Source organism: Podarcis muralis, chromosome 14 (assembly GCF_964188315.1).
Source record: "Podarcis muralis chromosome 14, rPodMur119.hap1.1, whole genome shotgun sequence".
NCBI lineage: Eukaryota > Metazoa > Chordata > Lepidosauria > Squamata > Lacertidae > Podarcis > Podarcis muralis.
Window position 1 is genome coordinate 13,551,104 of NC_135668.1, and position 17,591 is coordinate 13,568,694.

A 17,591-nucleotide genomic window follows, 5' to 3' on the forward strand; every position below is an offset into this window, starting at 1 on the left:
GGGAAAAGTTGACAGCTATGCCTACTTGTCCAAAGCTGTTTTTCACTCTGAAACTGAAAATATTCAAGGAAGAGCAGTTTATAAATACTTCAAATAAATAATAATAAAGAATTAGAGAAATACTGAGTTGGCAGAGCCAGGTAGATTTTGGAGTGGAGCATTTGTCCAATTTTTGCACCAAGCCTACAGTTAAAGTCAAGAGGCATAGAATCATCAGAAGATTATGTGCATGCTTCAGCTTATTCGAAACACCACTATCCTCGATATATGTTATATCACAGTCTTTTAAAGTGTTTGAGACAGCCGTTAGTGTTTGCCTTGTGGGCGGGTTAATGCATTTTTGCAGAATGTGGTGCTGTTCTTGATGATGTTGTTTTTCTCTGTTCTAATTAGATATTTTCTGATTAAATGTTATTTCACTGCATAAACATAAAAAGGCTGAACATGATATGTTGTATAACCCACCACTGATAAACATCCCCTGCTCATATTCTGCCAATCTGGAATTAATAGTTGCCAACTGATATGAACATCCGGATTGCATTTTCAAGGAGGGGGGTAAGAGTTTGGAGAACCAGCAATTCTGTATAGTGCTTGAAGTACTCTGGGAGCATCTGGGAATCTACAAGCCCCATGCCATGATTTCTCCACCCATAGCCTTCTAAAACAGGAGCTAAGGGGATGTCACAAAAAGTAACGAGGTTGGGTCCTTTCTAGCCCCATTGTAGTTTGAGCATTACTTCTGCACCCCTGGCAGGGCACTCAGTAATATTTTGTTATTGGTTGTTTTAAGTGGTACCTGGTACCCATTTGGACTGGTAGGGTGGAGGGCAGATAGCCTAGCAGCAGGTGGAGCCAAAACTGAGGATAGGCAAAGCCAACAATTTTCCAGATTTGCCCCCATCCTCCACCCTGCGGAGTTCTGCAAGGGCAGCATTGAGAGTGAGGAGGAAGAGCAAAAATGTATAAGACAGGTACAAACATCTGCTGGAAATGTAAAGAAAAAGAAGACACCTTTTAACATATGTGGTGGTCCTGTAAGGTAATACAGTGGTACCTCAGGTTACATATGCTTCAGGTTACATACGCTTCAGGTTACAGACTCCGCTAACCCAGAAATAGTGCTTCAGGTTAAAACTTTGCTTCAGGATGAGAACAGAAATCGTGCTCCGGCGGCGCGGCAGCAGCAGGAGGCCCCATTAGCTAAAGTGGTGCTTCAGGTTAAGAACAGTTTCAGGTTAAGAACGGACCTCTGGAACGAATTAAGTACTTAACCCGAGGTACCACTGTAAAAGCATTATGGGAAATGGTTTATAATGAATTTAAAAAATGTTTAAAATAACTTTTATTAAAAAAAGCCAGAGGTTTTTCTATTAGGAATTGAAATTCCAAGGGAGCAGAAAAGACTTTTTATGTATGCGATGACAGCTGCACGGATGTTGTTAGCCCAGAGATGGAAAGAAGATAAAGTCCCTACCAGAGAAGAATGGCAAATTAAACTGTTGGACTACGCCGAAATGGCGAAACTGACTGGAAAGCTCAGGAACCAGGAAGACCAAAACTTTAATCAGGAATGGGAAAAAATTATAGTTTACCTTGGAGACCACTGTAAGCAGCTGAAAACACTAGGATTGCAATAATGTAACGAGAGCTGTAGACACAATGGAGGTATAAAAAACATGGAATATTGAAAAAAGATGCAGTAGAAAAGGTTTAACAACAGAACCCATGGAGGGGAAGGTGGGAAGTCTAGAGATTCAGAGGAGTCTTTTAATTGTGGGTGTGTAGTGGTATCACTATAATTTTATATTTGTAAAACCAAATAAAAATTATTTTGGGGGGAGAGTGAGGAGGAGGAAGATGACACAGGCAGCACCACCTCTGGACTAGCTGTAAGTAAGAAGGGAGGGTGGTGGGGGCTGGCTAAGGTTGATGGGGCAGTGCCCCACTTGCCGTAATGGACAAACCTCCACTGGTTGTTTGGTTTAACACACCTATACCTCACTGCTCAGAACAGCCGACACCACTTTCCCAAGTGGTTTTCCACTCATGCGGTTTATAGGACTAGACCTGCTTAGCTGCAACATGTGCCTTATGACGTAATGTGCCTTCAGACCACGATCTGGATTTCATGGGAAGCAGCCTTTAATTAGCAGGGCACTTGCGTTTTAAGACAACAGGAGGTTAAATATAGACACTGCATTGTTGGGGGCAATGGCTGAACTTGTCTGTTTGTACAGCAGTCTATTATCAGTATGCATGTTCAAATTGAGCTATATAAGGGGTGTTTGAGCCATTTCTGTTTGCATAATTAAAGAAAAGCAAGTTTGCTTATACTCATCTCCAAGGCAGCTAATCTTTTTGGGAACATCCATGGAGATTTCTGATGTAGCTAACAGACATGATCAGTGCTATTTTTCTAAAAACAGAGGTGCCAGAACTCAACATGAACACCTCCCTTGTTCTCTTATAATGGCAATTGTGCCCACCTGAGAGGTGCTGGAACTGAGTTCCGGCAAGTTCCGGCTGGAAAAAAAGCCCTGGACATGATTGAGAAGAAATGTCAAGAAGACCCAGGGTATTAGAGCCAACAAGCAGACTGGTTGTTACAAGAGAAGTTAAGAGCAAAGAACTGACAGAAGCCACTAATGTGAGGGCCTTATATCTTTAGTTTAGAATATACTATCACATCTACTGTTTGACAAAACAGGAGCAGATTGTGGCCGACGGGCATAATACACTCTTCTCATGTTGTATTTTTTTTTTTTTAAAGAAAAGGTCAATTATATGGTGATTTGCTTCTGATAACAGGGCGGGATAGTGTGATAAAAGGATGGTTTTTTAAAAAAAAACCAGACATGTGCAGGCAGTTACTACATGGTAAAGGAAGTATGTCAAATCCCACAGATATTGTCTGAATAGAATACTCTGAGGTAAAGTCATGGTTTAAGAGTGATAATACTGCACAGATGTTATGTTTATCCTTTTGTGGTTGTTAGCGCCACATGGCGAAACAGCATTTAGAAGGCTCCAGAGAGGCCACTTATGAGAAGACATGGTCCATCTCTTTTAACAGTTTGATTTTTTTCTCAAGGGGTTTCCACATGATGTGATTTTTTTACCACAGGGACCATGGCAGCGGTTGCTACCGTTCTGAGAACATTCCAGATGGGGTTGCCCCAGCGAGTGTTTGCATGTGGGGTGGCGTTGTGGTTTCTCAGCATCCTGACTGTTAAATCGAGCTTCTGGGAAATGGTGATACTTTTCCTCACCTGCCCCCACCTCAGCAAGCACATCCACCATGATGGTTGTGTTGTGTGGAGTGTAGCCCTTTCATGACACCCTCCCCAACACACATAATGGAAAAATATATATTTTAGTATTGTGTAGTAATCCAGTGTTGTAGTGCACTTCCTATGTGATTTTTTAAAATTATAAACATAAAATATACAGTCATGGTTATACATTCTAAAACATCACTTCTTACAGCTAAGACTAAGTGTAATTTGGCTAAATTGGGATGGTTGTTTAAGGCTTTCTTGTCCCCCACGGCCATTACGCACTGGATTTAGAACAAAAAAAATCCTGACTTGCTTCAAGCCAGAGTTCATAGTTACATCTGAATCAGGGAACTGTGGCTTAATGTCAGTTAACAACCAGAAAAATAATTCAGGATGTCTAGCTTGGCTATGAAGGCCTCATCTTAGTCTTCTGAAGCCAGACATTTTACAGCCAGTAGTAACACAGGTTTCAAAAACTGCCGTCTGCGTTTATCTCAGGTGTACACTTTTGTCTTTTTTTTCCCCTCATGGAGGCGGAAGGTAAATTGATAAAAACAACTTTTCCCTGCAAATCTGTGCTTTAATTTTCTGTCACCTCTTTAAAGCCATAGTGAATTTTCCCTTTGCCAATGCATAGATTTTCTTCAGAAGTAAGTATCAATGAAATCCCTGTTGTTGCACCGTATTCCTGTAAGTCTTGCTGTGCTGAGAAAGAGAATCACCATCAGCTTTTGCTCACTGCGTACATTCACTTATTGGGATATCTCAGTGGGTATGTCTGAGATATGAGCCTAATTGCCTCCTGTGTATGTCCAATTCCTTCCACGATAGTCTTCCACTTACTTGAGTGAAAGTTTTGTGTTTTTGCACAAGCTGTTTCTTTCTTATTGCATCCATCATTGTTCTGCTGCTATCAGTAGAAAGACTCTGAAGCCATAGGCGCAGGTCTGTTCAATTTCAGAGTCTAACAGTCCATTATATCAAGGGAGACCTTGGGCTGTCTTGTGGCAAAGTTCTCCTGGATCTGCTAGTTCATCCTTGGTGGTCCTGCCAATCTTCCCATTTGTGCAAAAATAATAATAATGAACAAATGCTTGCAGCTCTAGTAGAGAATGCACACCCATCACTTGCAGATGGGACTTTTGGCAGACTGGGGCCAGCAAGGACCAAAAGCTCATCACAAGAGCAGAGAAAAAGATGGGGAGAATTGCACTGCTAAATGCTAACATGCTAGTTCTTTGGCTGATTCCACTGAATGGGTTCCTTGATGCAAGTTTCGTTTTCTCAAGTGATAGCTGAGTTTAAGCAGCAGTTCATCATAGGATGAGAAGTTACATAAGATGGGAAATGCCTGTATTTTGAGTTCTGTTAAGCAGTTTCTAGAAATTGGCAACCAATCTCCAGCTGTTTCTTGAAGCTGCTGTGGCAAAGGCTGCAATACACATGAAAGGTTTTCTGCATTGCTTATGCATTGAATGCACAGTATTCAACCTGGTATGGGTACTATGGAAAAGTCATCAAAATTTCAGGGGGAATGTACACATAGAGAGAATTCACATGGGATAATCTTGTGGGACTGTACCACTTAAGATTGCCCATAGGCCTGTAGGGAGGGCCTCATATTTCAATGTACCGGTACCTTTGTTTGCTATGGAAAAGGAGCATGTTGGAAATAAGGTAGAACCCTGTTTTGTGTGTCATGCTTTTTTTCTATATGCAGAGATTTAGGGGTGGGGGAGTTAGTTCATTTTACATGGGGCAATGTTCATGCATATGGGCCTTACCAACTGCTGTTTGAAGTGGTGCAGTCCCATGAAGGATTTTATTTTATTTTATTCTGTTTTCAGCCTTCAGCTTTCATTTTGTTTTTTTAAAAATGGCTTCAGATACTTCAGCTGAATGCTACAGCCAGATTATTGATCAGGACTTGGGTTTAGGGAGCATATGACTCCCATTTTACAACTTCATTATCTACTGGTTCTGTTCCGGACACAAATAAAAGTGGTGGTTACGTCTTGTAAAGCAGTAAATGGTTGGGAACTGCCTGCCTTATTGAATATAAACCTGCCCATGTTTTCAACTCTTTCCAAGAGGCCTTTCCCTCTACCCGACCAACATCAGAAATGTGTTTGGTGGAAACTTGAGAAGTTTTCTCAGTTACTTCATCAAGCTCTGCAGTTCCCTCCCTGTGGAGGCCTAACTAGCCTCCTCTCTGATGTCTTTCCACTGGGAGGTAAAGGCCATTTTTTATAGACAGAATTTTGCCCTGGTAAGCTGCTCTGATTTTTCCGTTGCTGATTTTAGTTAACTTTAACTGCCCACTGCTTAACGTTTTCCTGTTTATTGATCCTAAAAATAAATGAATCATTCCCACAGCTTTCATGTTCATGTCACAAAGAAGACCATAAAATTTTGCTCCCCCGGCAAGCATTTTCAGAGCAGTCGTTAGCCATTTTACCATATATTCTGCTCACTGTTAACTGTGCCACCCTTAGAACAGAAACTGATATTTTGCTAAGGCCAAAGTTAGCACAAATACTTAACAGCTGAGTAAGCATGGCAATCTTTGCCCCTTGGTTATTCAGCATGCAAATAGGTTTGAGACGAGAACTAGGATTGCCATCATGTAGCCCCCCCCCCCCCATGCAGCAAGTTTACTTGGGGGAAATGTCCAAATAAATTTGCATATTTAATGGGAAACAAATTTCACTGGGTCTATGCAACAATGGAGAGGGGGGGGAATCCATTTTTAAAGCATTTAAGTAAGTAAAATGTTGCAACCTTTTATTATTACCTTTAAATATATGTAGAGGTGGATATAGAGCAGAAATCTTGATGCTGAAAATAGTAAAATAATGTGCCACGTCTCTCCAGTTACTAAAAAGGGATTAGAACTATGTAATTCACCATTAGTATTTTGAGTTTACCCCCAAAGAGCATTCAAGTAAGAACAGTCACCTTTTGTCTTTTTATTAAAAACATCTGTTTAATCTGGACCACCAATAACGGGCCTCCAGCTCCGCTTGGAAGTCTCCTGGAAGGTTTATTCACATCAAACTCTGTGCATATTTTCAAGTTTGTTAATCCCTTTTTGACAGCTCTGTCCTCTCAACTTGGAGTTTATGAGGGAATTTACATGGCTTAAGGAGCACTGTGAGTAGAGTCTTATCAGTTTTCACTGCATTTGCAAGCCATTCGCCCTGATTAGGGTGCTCTGAGCTCACGTTTTACAGCTTCGTCTGTTTCCAGTGCCTTTATGGAAACTGAACAAGTGGGCAGGCGTGCCCACATTCTTCGTTTCCAAATGCAATGAGTTACGGGCTTTATCTCACAGCCATGCCCTGGTTAATGTCATTTCTTTGGTAATTATCTAAGCTTAAGGCCCCATGAAGCTGTGTAACCCTGCTGGAAGGAATACACACACACACATTCTTCTCTCTCCTTTCCGCGCCCCCCCATGCTTCTGCTCCCGTTACCCTATACTTAGAACAGGGATAGCCAATATGGTCCCCTCCAGATGTTGTGGGGCTACAACTTCCCAAACGTGGGTCTCCAGCTGTTTTGGACTACAGATTCTATCATCCCTTTCTAGCAGGACAAGTGCTCAGGAATGATGGGAATTGTAGTCCAAGAACAGCTGGAAGCCCAAGTTTGTAGTCCAAGAACACCTGGAAGCCCAAGTTTGGCAAACACTGGGCTACAACTCCCATCATTGCTGACCATGTGTCAGGGACTGGCTGGATGATGAGTGGTGGGAGACACCAGCCAAGGAGCCTCCAAGGGAACCCCAGAGGAGGAAGGCTCAGAGCCAGGGGATTGGTGGTGGGAAACTGAGGAGAGGTCAGACGGAGAGGATTGGGAGGAGGGGCTGGATGCTGAATGGACAACAGGGTTTAGTGAGCAGTGAGAGCCGGTGACAGGGAGCAGTTCAGACTCCGAGGCTGAAGCAGAGGAGCGGGGTCAAGAGGCCGCAGAAGAATCCGGGGAGTCTCCCTTTCCTGCTGCAACAAACTCCCCTCCCCCTGGTCTCCAAGAATGCACATAATAATGAGGAGGGCAGAACAGAGGTCAGAGGTGCGCAAATGCAGTTTGAGACTGCTTGGGAAACATCCAGGAGAGGAGGAGACTTAGAAAGGGTAGAAGAAGGCAGGGACTTTCAGTCCTGGCAACTGCTCGATAGGGGCAATACAGTGGTACCTCGGGTTACATACGCTTCAGGTTACAGACGCTTCAGGTTACAGACTCTGCTAACCCAGAAATAGTACCTCGGGTTGAGAACTTTGCTTCAGGATGAGAACAGAAATCGTGCTCCAGCGGCGTGGCAGCAGCAGGAGGCCCCATTAGCTAAAGTGGTGCTTCAGGTTAAGAACAGTTTCAGGTTAAGAACAGACCTCTGGAAAGAATTAAGTACTTAACCCGAGGTACCACTGTACCTGCTGGGAAGTGTTGCTGAGTTGTATGGCATTTCCTTGAATAAAGAGTTAACGTCACTGACAATGGAGCCCTGCTTCTTTCATGCTGACCTGCAGCGGTGTAACTAGCAGCTCAGGTGCCTGTTACAGCACGCGTGTCCCTCAGCCGGGGGCGGGGTGAGCTGCATGAAGCCTCTCCACCGCCTCCCCCTCAGCTGTGGGGCAGCTGAGGGAGAGGCAGTGGGCAGACGCAATCCCCACGCTGCTGTTTCAGGCAGCGCAGAGCCTGCAGGTGCCCAAGCCAAAACGTCACTCCCAGGAGAGATGCGTGGCTCAGGCACGGTGCAAACCCCGCTGTAAGTGCCGGTCCCCACGGTGTGGCGCCCAGTGCCAGCCGCATTTCGTTACGTTTCTTGACTGAACTAAAACGTTTCGTGAGCCCATTTTAAAAAAACTCTATTTTTGTCACCCCCCTCACTGATGACACCCGGGGTGGTCTGCACCCACCGCACTCCCCTTCCTCTGCCACTGCTGACCTGCACATGTCTCCAACCCTGACACCATGTTTCTGAGGCTAATACAAGTTTAGCTATGTATATCTGAGTGGCACTAGCATTTCAGTGGTCTTGTTGTCTCCCTGGAGATCTGATGTAAGATCAGTAGACTTTGGATATTTGTTGGAGTGTTTAAGCTGGGGGTGGGCCAGATCATAGAATCATAGAGTTGGAAGAGACCACAAGGGCCATTGAGTCCAACCCCCTGCCAAGCAGGAAACACCATCAGAGCACTCCTGACATATGGTTGTCAAGCCTCTGCTTAAAGACCTCCAAAGTCGGAGACTCCACCACACTCCTTGGCAGCAAATTCCACTGTCGAACAGCTCTTACTGTCAGGAAGTTCTTCCTAATGTTTAGGTGGAATCTTCTTTCTTGTAGTTTGGATCCATTGCTCCGTGTCCGCTTCTCTGGAGCAGCAGAAAACAACCTTTCTCCCTCCTCTATATGACATCCTTTTATATATTTGAACATGGCTATCATATCACCCCTTAACCTCCTCTTCTCCAGGCTAAACATGCCCAGCTCCCTTAGCCGTTCCTCATAAGGCATCGTTTCCAGGCCTTTGACCATTTTGGTTGCCCTCCTCTGGACACGTTCCAGTTTGTCAGTGTCCTTCTTGAACTGTGGTGCCCAGAACTGGACACAGTACTCCAGGTGAGGTCTGACCAGAGCAGAATACAGTGGCACTATTACTTCCCTTGATCTAGATGCTATACTCCTATTGATGCAGCCCAGAATTGCATTGGCTTTTTTAGCTGCCGCGTCACACTGTTGGCTCATGTCCTAGATCCTTTTCACATGTACTGCTCTCAAGCCAGGTGTCACCCATCTTGTATTTGTGCCTCTCATTTTTTTTGCTTGTTGTTGGACAACCACTCCAATCATCCCTGACTATGGCTAACTATGAAACAGTTTCAGGGCCCTATATAGGTCCTACATAAGGCACCAAAGAGACAACCTGTTGGATGCCAGCTTATCTCCTCTTGATAGCGGTATCCTTCTGTGTGCTTCTAATGCACTCTCCAAATGTTGTTCCAATCCCATTGTGCATCAGCCCCAGCCAGCATAGCCAGTGGTCGGGGATGATGGAAGTTATAATCCAGAAACATCTTTAAGGTCACTGGTCCTGCATCTATGCTCTAAGGACACTTAATGAAATAATGACACTCTGGGAATTTATTGGGCTACAGCTGCATCCCATAACCTCCCTCCTGCTCTAGCAATATTTGAGGTAGACCTAAAGGTATGCCTGTATGGATGTCTCATGTACCTAAAGGAAGTACAGAAATTAGGAGGTGTACCTGGAGATGTGAGGATTGGTGGGATCAGGAACCTAACCTGGGAATCTTAGGGTGTAAAGCTGGGATCCAGTTTTGTGAACTATTGTGGTCTTCAGGTGCAGACACTTTCAATGTTGGCAATACTGGCCTGCATTTGGCAGGCAGTAATATGCTCTTGGATTGGCCAAGGTTGACATAAATTGACTAAAGGTAAAGGTAAAGGTACCCCTGCCCGTACAGGCCAGTCGTGTCCGACTCTAGGGTTGTGCGCCCATCTCACTTAAGAGGCCGGGGGCCAGCGCTGTCCGGAGACACTTCCGGGTCACGTGGCCAGCGTGACGAAGCTGCTCTGGCGAGCCAGCACCAGCGCAGCACACGGAAACGCCGTTTACCTTCCCGCTATAAAGCGGTACCTATTTATCTACTTGCACTTAGGGGTGCTTTCGAACTGCTAGGTGGGCAGGAGCTGGGACCGAAAGACGGGAGCTCACCCCGCCGCGGGGATTCGAACCGCCGACCATACGATTGGCAAGTCCTAGGCACTGAGGTTTTACCCACAGCGCCATCCGCGTCCCTCAAGACATAATTTGACTACTTCTTTTAAAAATAAAAAAATTATTTATTTGGTTTTTCAGATTAAAGTTTTACAGTCAGTTATCCAAAATACAACATAAAAACAAGATTCCAAAGAATCTCCTGGACTTCCCTGCTCCCCTTTGTGGGTCCTATTGTTAATCATTTCTTCCTGCATCTTTTATAATAATCCAAATCTTTTACATCTCCATTATGCCCAAAATTCAACATTAAACTACAAGTGTTATTCCAATCCTGCTAACGATTTTAGCTGTTCACAGCGGTTTTTAAGATAAATTATAAATTTTCCCCACTCCTTATTAACATTTTGGTCTTCCTGATTTCTGATTCTTCCGGTCATTTTTGCCATTTGACCAAATTGACCACTTTTCTTTGTCTGGTCAATGAAGCAGACTCTTCTGCTTGCTGCTATCTTCAGGCTCAAGTCCCCATGCTACGTCATTGATATCACCTACCCAGAGTTGGGGAATATACTATGCAAGTTGAAAATTGGGTACAGTTACCCATAGATAGCTCCAGCCTGGGGATAAGTGAAGAGAAGCAAAAAAGCAGCACCTTCTAAATGCAAACAGCTCTGAAAATCATACTGTCTTTGTGAGCGTGCCAGAGGCAGAGCAATCCTGGTGCATATCAGAGGAGAAGTTTACAATTAGCAGTAAAAAATATGGAACGCTTCATCTGAGGGAAAGCAGGGAGAAGGAGACCTAAGTATAGACTGACTGATACCAATGTAGAGATGGAGTGGCTTGGTATCAAATGTTTAGTCAACTGGTATGGAATGTGTGGGAAACTATAAAGACCTCAAAGGCATATCAGCACCCCCTGCCATTAGTTCAATTGTAAAGAATGTATGAGGGAACATCCTTGGTTTGTGTGCTGAGTTCTGTGTTTCCTCAGGTGGAGCTGGCTGAACTCTGCAGCAAGAGTGAGCGCTACATTGGCACAGAAGGAGGAGGCATGGACCAATCCATCTGCTTTCTTGCGGAAAAGGGAACTGTACGTACTGTCTGAGCACGAACTCAGTAGCCATTGTGTTACAACACAAGAAAGGGCTTTTGTTAACTGTGCTGATGAATGACGCAGAAATGGTGGATCCAGGGCTAACTCCACAAGTCAGGGGTGCATTCGCACCCACATGCGAGGTAGGGAGGGCAATCAACTTGGATGGATTTAAAAGAAGTTTAGACAAATTCATGAAGAATAGGTCCATCTGTGGCTACTAACCCTGATGGCTAACTTTCTGCTTCCATTGTCAGAGGCAATATGCTTCTAAATTCCAGTTGTTGGAAACTGCAGGAGGGGAGAGGGCTGTTGTGTTCAGGCCCTGCTTACAGACTTCCCATGGGCGTCTGACTGGCCACTGTGAGAACAGGATGCTGGACAGAATAGGCCTTTGGCCTGATCCTGCGGGGCTCTTCTTTATGTCACTATGAATACAGTGGTACTTCGGGTTACAGACGCTTCAGGTTACAGACGCTTCAGGTTAAAGACTCCGCTAACCCAGAAGTAGTACCTCAGGTTAAGAACTTTACTTCAGGATGAGAACAGAAATCGCATGGCGGCAGCAGCAGGAGGCCCCATTAGCTAAAGTGGTAAAGAACAGTTTCAGGTTAAGAACAGACCTCCAGAACGAATTAAGTTCTTAACCCGAGGTACCACTGTACATACCTGCACAGGGAAGCATGCTATCAATACAGAGAGATGTAACGTTAAAGTGTGGCACATCTGTTACTTATAACAACATTTGTTGTTTCCTTTCGGGAAGGTAATCATACCTTTGTTAAAAATTAGTGCAGCTGCCAGGGGCAAGGCAAAACTGCTCCCAGGGCCAGGGCTGACCTTTGGTCAGCTAGAGTTATTAACTCTTTAAAAAAAATGATCTCATTGAAAGATAACTGTTAAAAATGCATCTCCAAATTAAAAAGGGGTTCAGGTTTAAGAAGGAGGAGGAAGAGGAGGAGGAGTTTATTATTTATTCCCCGCCCCAGCAAAATATAAAAACATAAAAAACCCATAAAAACTTAACTTGGTTGTCTTTTTGCTGCTGGTTTATGCTCACTGCTCCAAATGGGGTGGGGTGGAGAGAGAGAGTCTGCAGGTAAATGATGTGTGATTTATTCATCTTAAATGTTGTGCTGCCTACTAGTCAAAATAACTCTCTACTATTTATTTTTTTTCTTTCCATAGGCCAAGCTGATACAGTTCAATCCTCTTAGGGCAACTGATGTGAGGCTTCCAGAGGGAGTAGCTTTCCTTATTGCCAACAGTTGTGTTGAAATGAACAAGGCAGCGACTTCTCATTTTAATATTAGGGTGATGGAGTGTCGTCTGGCTGCAAAGGTACTGCATGGCTTTCATCAAACCCTAATGAAACCATCATCCAAATATGTGCTGGCTGCAACTCTTTCCACTCTACCAGTTGTTGCTTTATTTTAACACCAGGTCAGGTGCTGCCTCAAAGGGCATGTTTATCTCTCCAGGGTCTGGATTCAGGCCATATATACATGACGGATGGAAGAGAGGGATGGAATTTAGCCCTTAATGTGTGTGTTTCCATTTGGGTAACATAGCACTAAAAAGGAGTCTGCCCAGAAAGGGCAAAATAAATTATCTTTGTCAAAGCTGATCTCACTTAATGAGAGAGCGCAGTCTAATCCCAGGAATATAAAACAAAATGCTTTAATAGCAATGTATTCACTCTCAAAACAAGGAAAGGAAATGGAAATCCATACATTTAAATTCATGAAATAGCATTCCATTTATTTGTATCTTATTGAAGATTGGATTTTATGCACCTGGTAAGCTGTAGAAAGTAGCACTCTCCTCAAGCTTGGGTTCAAATTATTCCATGTGTTTCATCCAAAGCAACCACTTTACCACATACACAAGTTACAGCAAGCCATACTCAGATAATTGGTTACCAACACACACACACCCCACAAACACATTTTCCTGTGATGAAAGGTGGTATACAAATTTAAAAATAAATAAATAAATAAAACTTATACACTCAGTTGATTGTTGAGTGAGTCAGCAAGTTATAAACTTACTTAATGACAAGGTGACCTTCAGAGACTTTGCTCCTTGAGAATCAACTTACGTGTCTGTGGTCAAGTTCAGGCATAACACTAAGCCATTGTTTAGAGCAAATCCCACTTTGCTCAGTTCAGGTATCATGGGGAAATGTGGTTTAATTCTAAAGTTAAAGCTTTCAAACTCCTCGTGCTCTCCAAGAAGAATGAGAACAACATTAATTACGATTGGTTAAAACAAAACTGGGATCGAATCTTGGTTTGATATCCTAGTTTGTTAACTGGTCACCTTTACAACAGATAAGAGTAGTTCAATCTGGGGAGAAGGGCAGGATGTCTAACAGTTGATTTATAGCAACCTCACCAAACTACAATCCCCAGGATTCTTTTAGGGAAGCCAGAATTCTTTATCTACGAAACTGATGTAGCCTAGGCCTTTGATTCCCTCTTCCCTCTCTCTTAATCGGCCCGCAGCGTGATTGTGCTAACCAAAAAGAAGAGCCAGAAAAGGAGAGCATATCTTGGCAGCTGAGAATTCGTTGGAAGAGATTGTAGATCATTAACTGCCAGGAAATGCCTTGTGTTAGATTCACTGTTCTTGACAGCAGTGCAGTAGGGAGATTCTATTTTTCATTTCTTTTTAAAATCCACGTTATATTTTGACATTTCATATGGGTGCATATTTTCCCACTCAAGCTTGTTGTTGTTGTGTTGTTGTTTAGTCTTGTCCGACCATTCGTGACCCCATGGACCAGAGCACGCCAGGCACTCCTGTCTTCCACTCAAGCTTACTTTAAGGTTATTGATGAGAGCTAGTAGAAGCCCTTTGTGATGCACCCGTTGCTGGGCTGTACCATTTGAGACGGGAGGAATTCAAATATCTGAATGCCTCCTCCACACGATGTACATCTCACATATCCTAAATAGCACATTAGAGAGAAAGTTATAGGCTTGCTAAGTTTTTTTTTTTAAATGTGTGAGGCACATTTCATGTGGAGCATTCAAACATTCAGCTCCGCATATGCAGCCTAAAATGATGCAGCCCAAGAACAGATAACATCACATGTGGCTTTCGCTGATCTATTTTAGCTTTTAGTGGAATGCATTACAATTGGAAATTGCAATGCTGCCCACAGTTTATGGGGAGCAAACTGGTGACTTCCAAAGCTGAAGTCAAGTCATTAGACCAGATGTTCCGCTGGTTGGGTCTGTCTAGTTTTCCTAGGAAACCTGTCCGTTTACAGCCTTCTACGGGAGATGACTGGCACAACATTTGTGTTGGCTTCTGTGGTTCCTTTAAGTTACAAAGTTTAGGATTCTGCATTGTGAGGACATTGCTGTAACTATAATTTATTATTATATATAGGGGTTTCCCCCCCCCCTTAAAAGCTCAGGATGGTTCTTGCCCTGGCACATGAAAGTACCTGGAACCTGTGTTCATCATGTGTAGTCATTCTTCATGTGTTGAGGGTGGCAACACAACATCAGGTCTTCTCAGTGGTGGCTCCCCAGCTGTGGAAGACTCCCTAGAGTGTTGTGCCTAGTGCCATCACTGTCCGCCTTTGGGTGCCAGGTGAAGATGCACAGGCAGTTAGCTCTTAGTTGGTGTTCATCTTTTAGTTTATTTTAATGTATTTTAAAATTGGCATTGCATGCTTTTTTAAACAAATTGTAAATTGCATTCAGGATTCTAACCCCTTTTTACCACATTGGCTGTCAACTTAGCTGCTCTTCAATTTGACATTAAGATCACTAGAGATATTCAGAAACATTGACACTACATTTAAAAAAACCAAAGACATCACTTTAAAAACAACCCTTCATTGCCTCTGCATATGCTTGAGAGGGACAATTTTAATAGAATGCTAAATTCTTTAAAATGTTTGGCAAAGATGTGCTGTCTTAGGTCCCTAGAAAAACCAACAGATGTTATAGAAATATAATCGCTATAGCTGGGATGCACAAAGGAATTGTTTTTAGTCTCACTGACAAGATGAGTAAAAACAAGGTCCCTTTAATGCTTTGGCATGAATTAATGCCTAAATATGTGTTCACTATAATGTCTGAAAATGACTCTGATTTAAATAGTAGCAGACCCATGTGATAAGAACTATAAACCTTGCAAAATACACTAGATGGCACCAAAAGTAGTTCATAAAAAACAACAACACCTACATGAAGGGAATTAAAACAGGAAAAAAGGCAAGCTAAAATTGAAAAAGCAATAGGAGGAAAGCAACAACTTTACCGGAACTTTCCTTCTCAGTAATTTTCTCTCTCAAATGTATAGTTTTATTAAGAGATTTCCAGCACAAGGACTCCTTCTCCTAGTGAAATGAAAGCCAGGTGCAACCACAACATTGAACCCCAATCTCTCTCAAAAACTTCATTAACCCAAGTGTGATTGTTGTTCCTTCCACTGTTTATTTTATTGGCTGTGGAGTTTAGAGCCTAAAACTGCAAATATGGTTACGTGTGTGTAGGTAGATCCAGGTAGGGAGAAGTCCTTGAAATACAGGAGTCCTCTTGAGGTACAGAAGTCTTTATAGGCTAAAAACCAGCACTAGGAATTGAGCCAGTAAACTAATTGGTACCCACTGCAGTTGTGGCAGAATTGGTATTCCATGCTTAGATCGCAGATCCTGAGGAGAGTGGAAAGTAGAGCAGAAGCAGGTACATGGTGGTCACCTTCACTAATAATAATAATAATAATAATAATAATAATAATAAATAATAATAATAATAATAATAATAATAATAATAATAATAATAATAATAATAATTTATTATTTATACCCCTCCCATCTGGCTGGGCTTCCCCAGCCACTCTGGGCGACTTCCAAAAATATATATTAAAGTACTGTAATACATCAAACATTAAAAGCTTCCCTAAACAGGGCTGCCTTCAGATGTCTTCTAAAAGTCTGGTAGTTGTTGTTCTCTTTGACATCTGGTGGGAGGGCATTCCACAGGGAGGGTGCCACTACCGAGAAGGCGCTCTGTCTGGTTCTCTGTAACTTGGCTTCTCGCACTGAGGGAACCGCCAGAAGGCCCTTGGTGCTGGACCTCAGTGTCCGGGTAGAACGATGGGGGTGGAGACGCTCCTTCAGGTATACAGGACCGAGGCCGTTTAGGGCTTTAAAGGTCAGCACCAACACTTTGAATTGTGCTCGGAAAATGTACTGGGAGCCAATGTAGGTCTTTCAAGACTGGTGTTATATGGTCTCGGCGGCTGCTCCCAGTCACCAGTCTAGCTGCCGCATTCTGGATTAGTTGTAGTTTCCGGGTCACCTTCAAAGGTAGCCCCATGTAGAGCGCATTGCAGTAGTCCAAGCAGGAGATAACGTGAGCATGCACCACTCTGGCGAGGCAGTGCGCAGGCAGATAGGGTCTCAGCCTACATACCAGATGGAGCTGGTAAACAGCTGCCCTGGACACAGAATTAACCTGCGCCTCCATGGACAGCTGTGAGTCCAAAATGACTCCCAGGCTGCGCACCTGGTCCTTCAGGGGCACAGTTACCCCATTCAGGACCAGGGAATCCTCCACACCTGCCCGTCTCCTGTCCCCCAAAAACAGTACTTCTGTCTTGTCAGGATTCAACCCCAATCTGTAAACGCCATCCATCCTCCAACCGCCTCCAGACACTCACAAAGGACCTTCACCGCCTTCACTGGTTCTGATTTAAAAGAGAGGTATCACTGTCAGCCCAGAAGCACCAGGTGGATGCTAGAATGTGATATGATTAGTAGCTGTGGGCAAAGATGCTCTCCCTTGAAGTCTGTCCACTATTACTCATCATTGAGGACATTGATGGGAGAGTGCTTTTAACCTCCTGTTCTATTTGTCACCTGTTGTCTTGTTTATCACCACTGTGATAAAGGAATAAACCCTTTTTAGAAACCTCCAACCTTTTTGTTGAAATTATAGGGGTGATTTCTCTTTTCACACCCCGTGTTAAGGAAGGACATTGCCCATCTGAAACTTTTATATTCATTTCTTCATGGCTTCCTTGTTCTCAACTAGGCTGCACTGGCAGCTTGCAAATGTCATAATGCCATACGATTGAATATATGAAGTGTGACAGCCCAATCGGGCTACTTTAGAGTGGATCTGAATGCACTTTTATCAATGTAATCTAGGACTGGGAGCAGACCGCATTCTTCGCTTGAAAAAGACTCGAACCTCCTATTAAAATTTGCCCTGACAAAAAAAAGCTCCTTCATTTAGACACAGTTGTGGTTGAGAATATGTTTCTTCTTAAGATAAAGTCATAATTAAAAAACCTGAAACAAACAAATAAAGGACCCCTCAGGACATTTGCAATGAAAGGTTTCATCACTGACAATATTTTTGCACCCTTGTCTTCAGGGAAAGTAACCACAATCACTGCTCCAGTCTAGCAAGCGCTGGACCACAGCCAGAATTTAATATG

At 43.3% G+C, this 17,591-nt stretch overlaps 1 protein-coding gene across 3 annotated transcripts in view; it reads left to right on the plus strand.

Moving 5' to 3' along the window:
• Positions 1 to 17,591, plus strand: part of GALK2 (galactokinase 2) — a 73,576-nt gene that overhangs the window by 27,489 nt on the left and 28,496 nt on the right. For all 3 annotated transcript variants that reach the window (XM_028707261.2, XM_028707260.2, XM_028707258.2), the window contains 2 exons: positions 11,022 to 11,120; positions 12,312 to 12,464. In XM_028707261.2, coding sequence (XP_028563094.2) covers positions 11,022 to 11,120; positions 12,312 to 12,464 — 252 coding nt within the window. The remainder of the gene's footprint in view (positions 1 to 11,021; positions 11,121 to 12,311; positions 12,465 to 17,591) is intronic.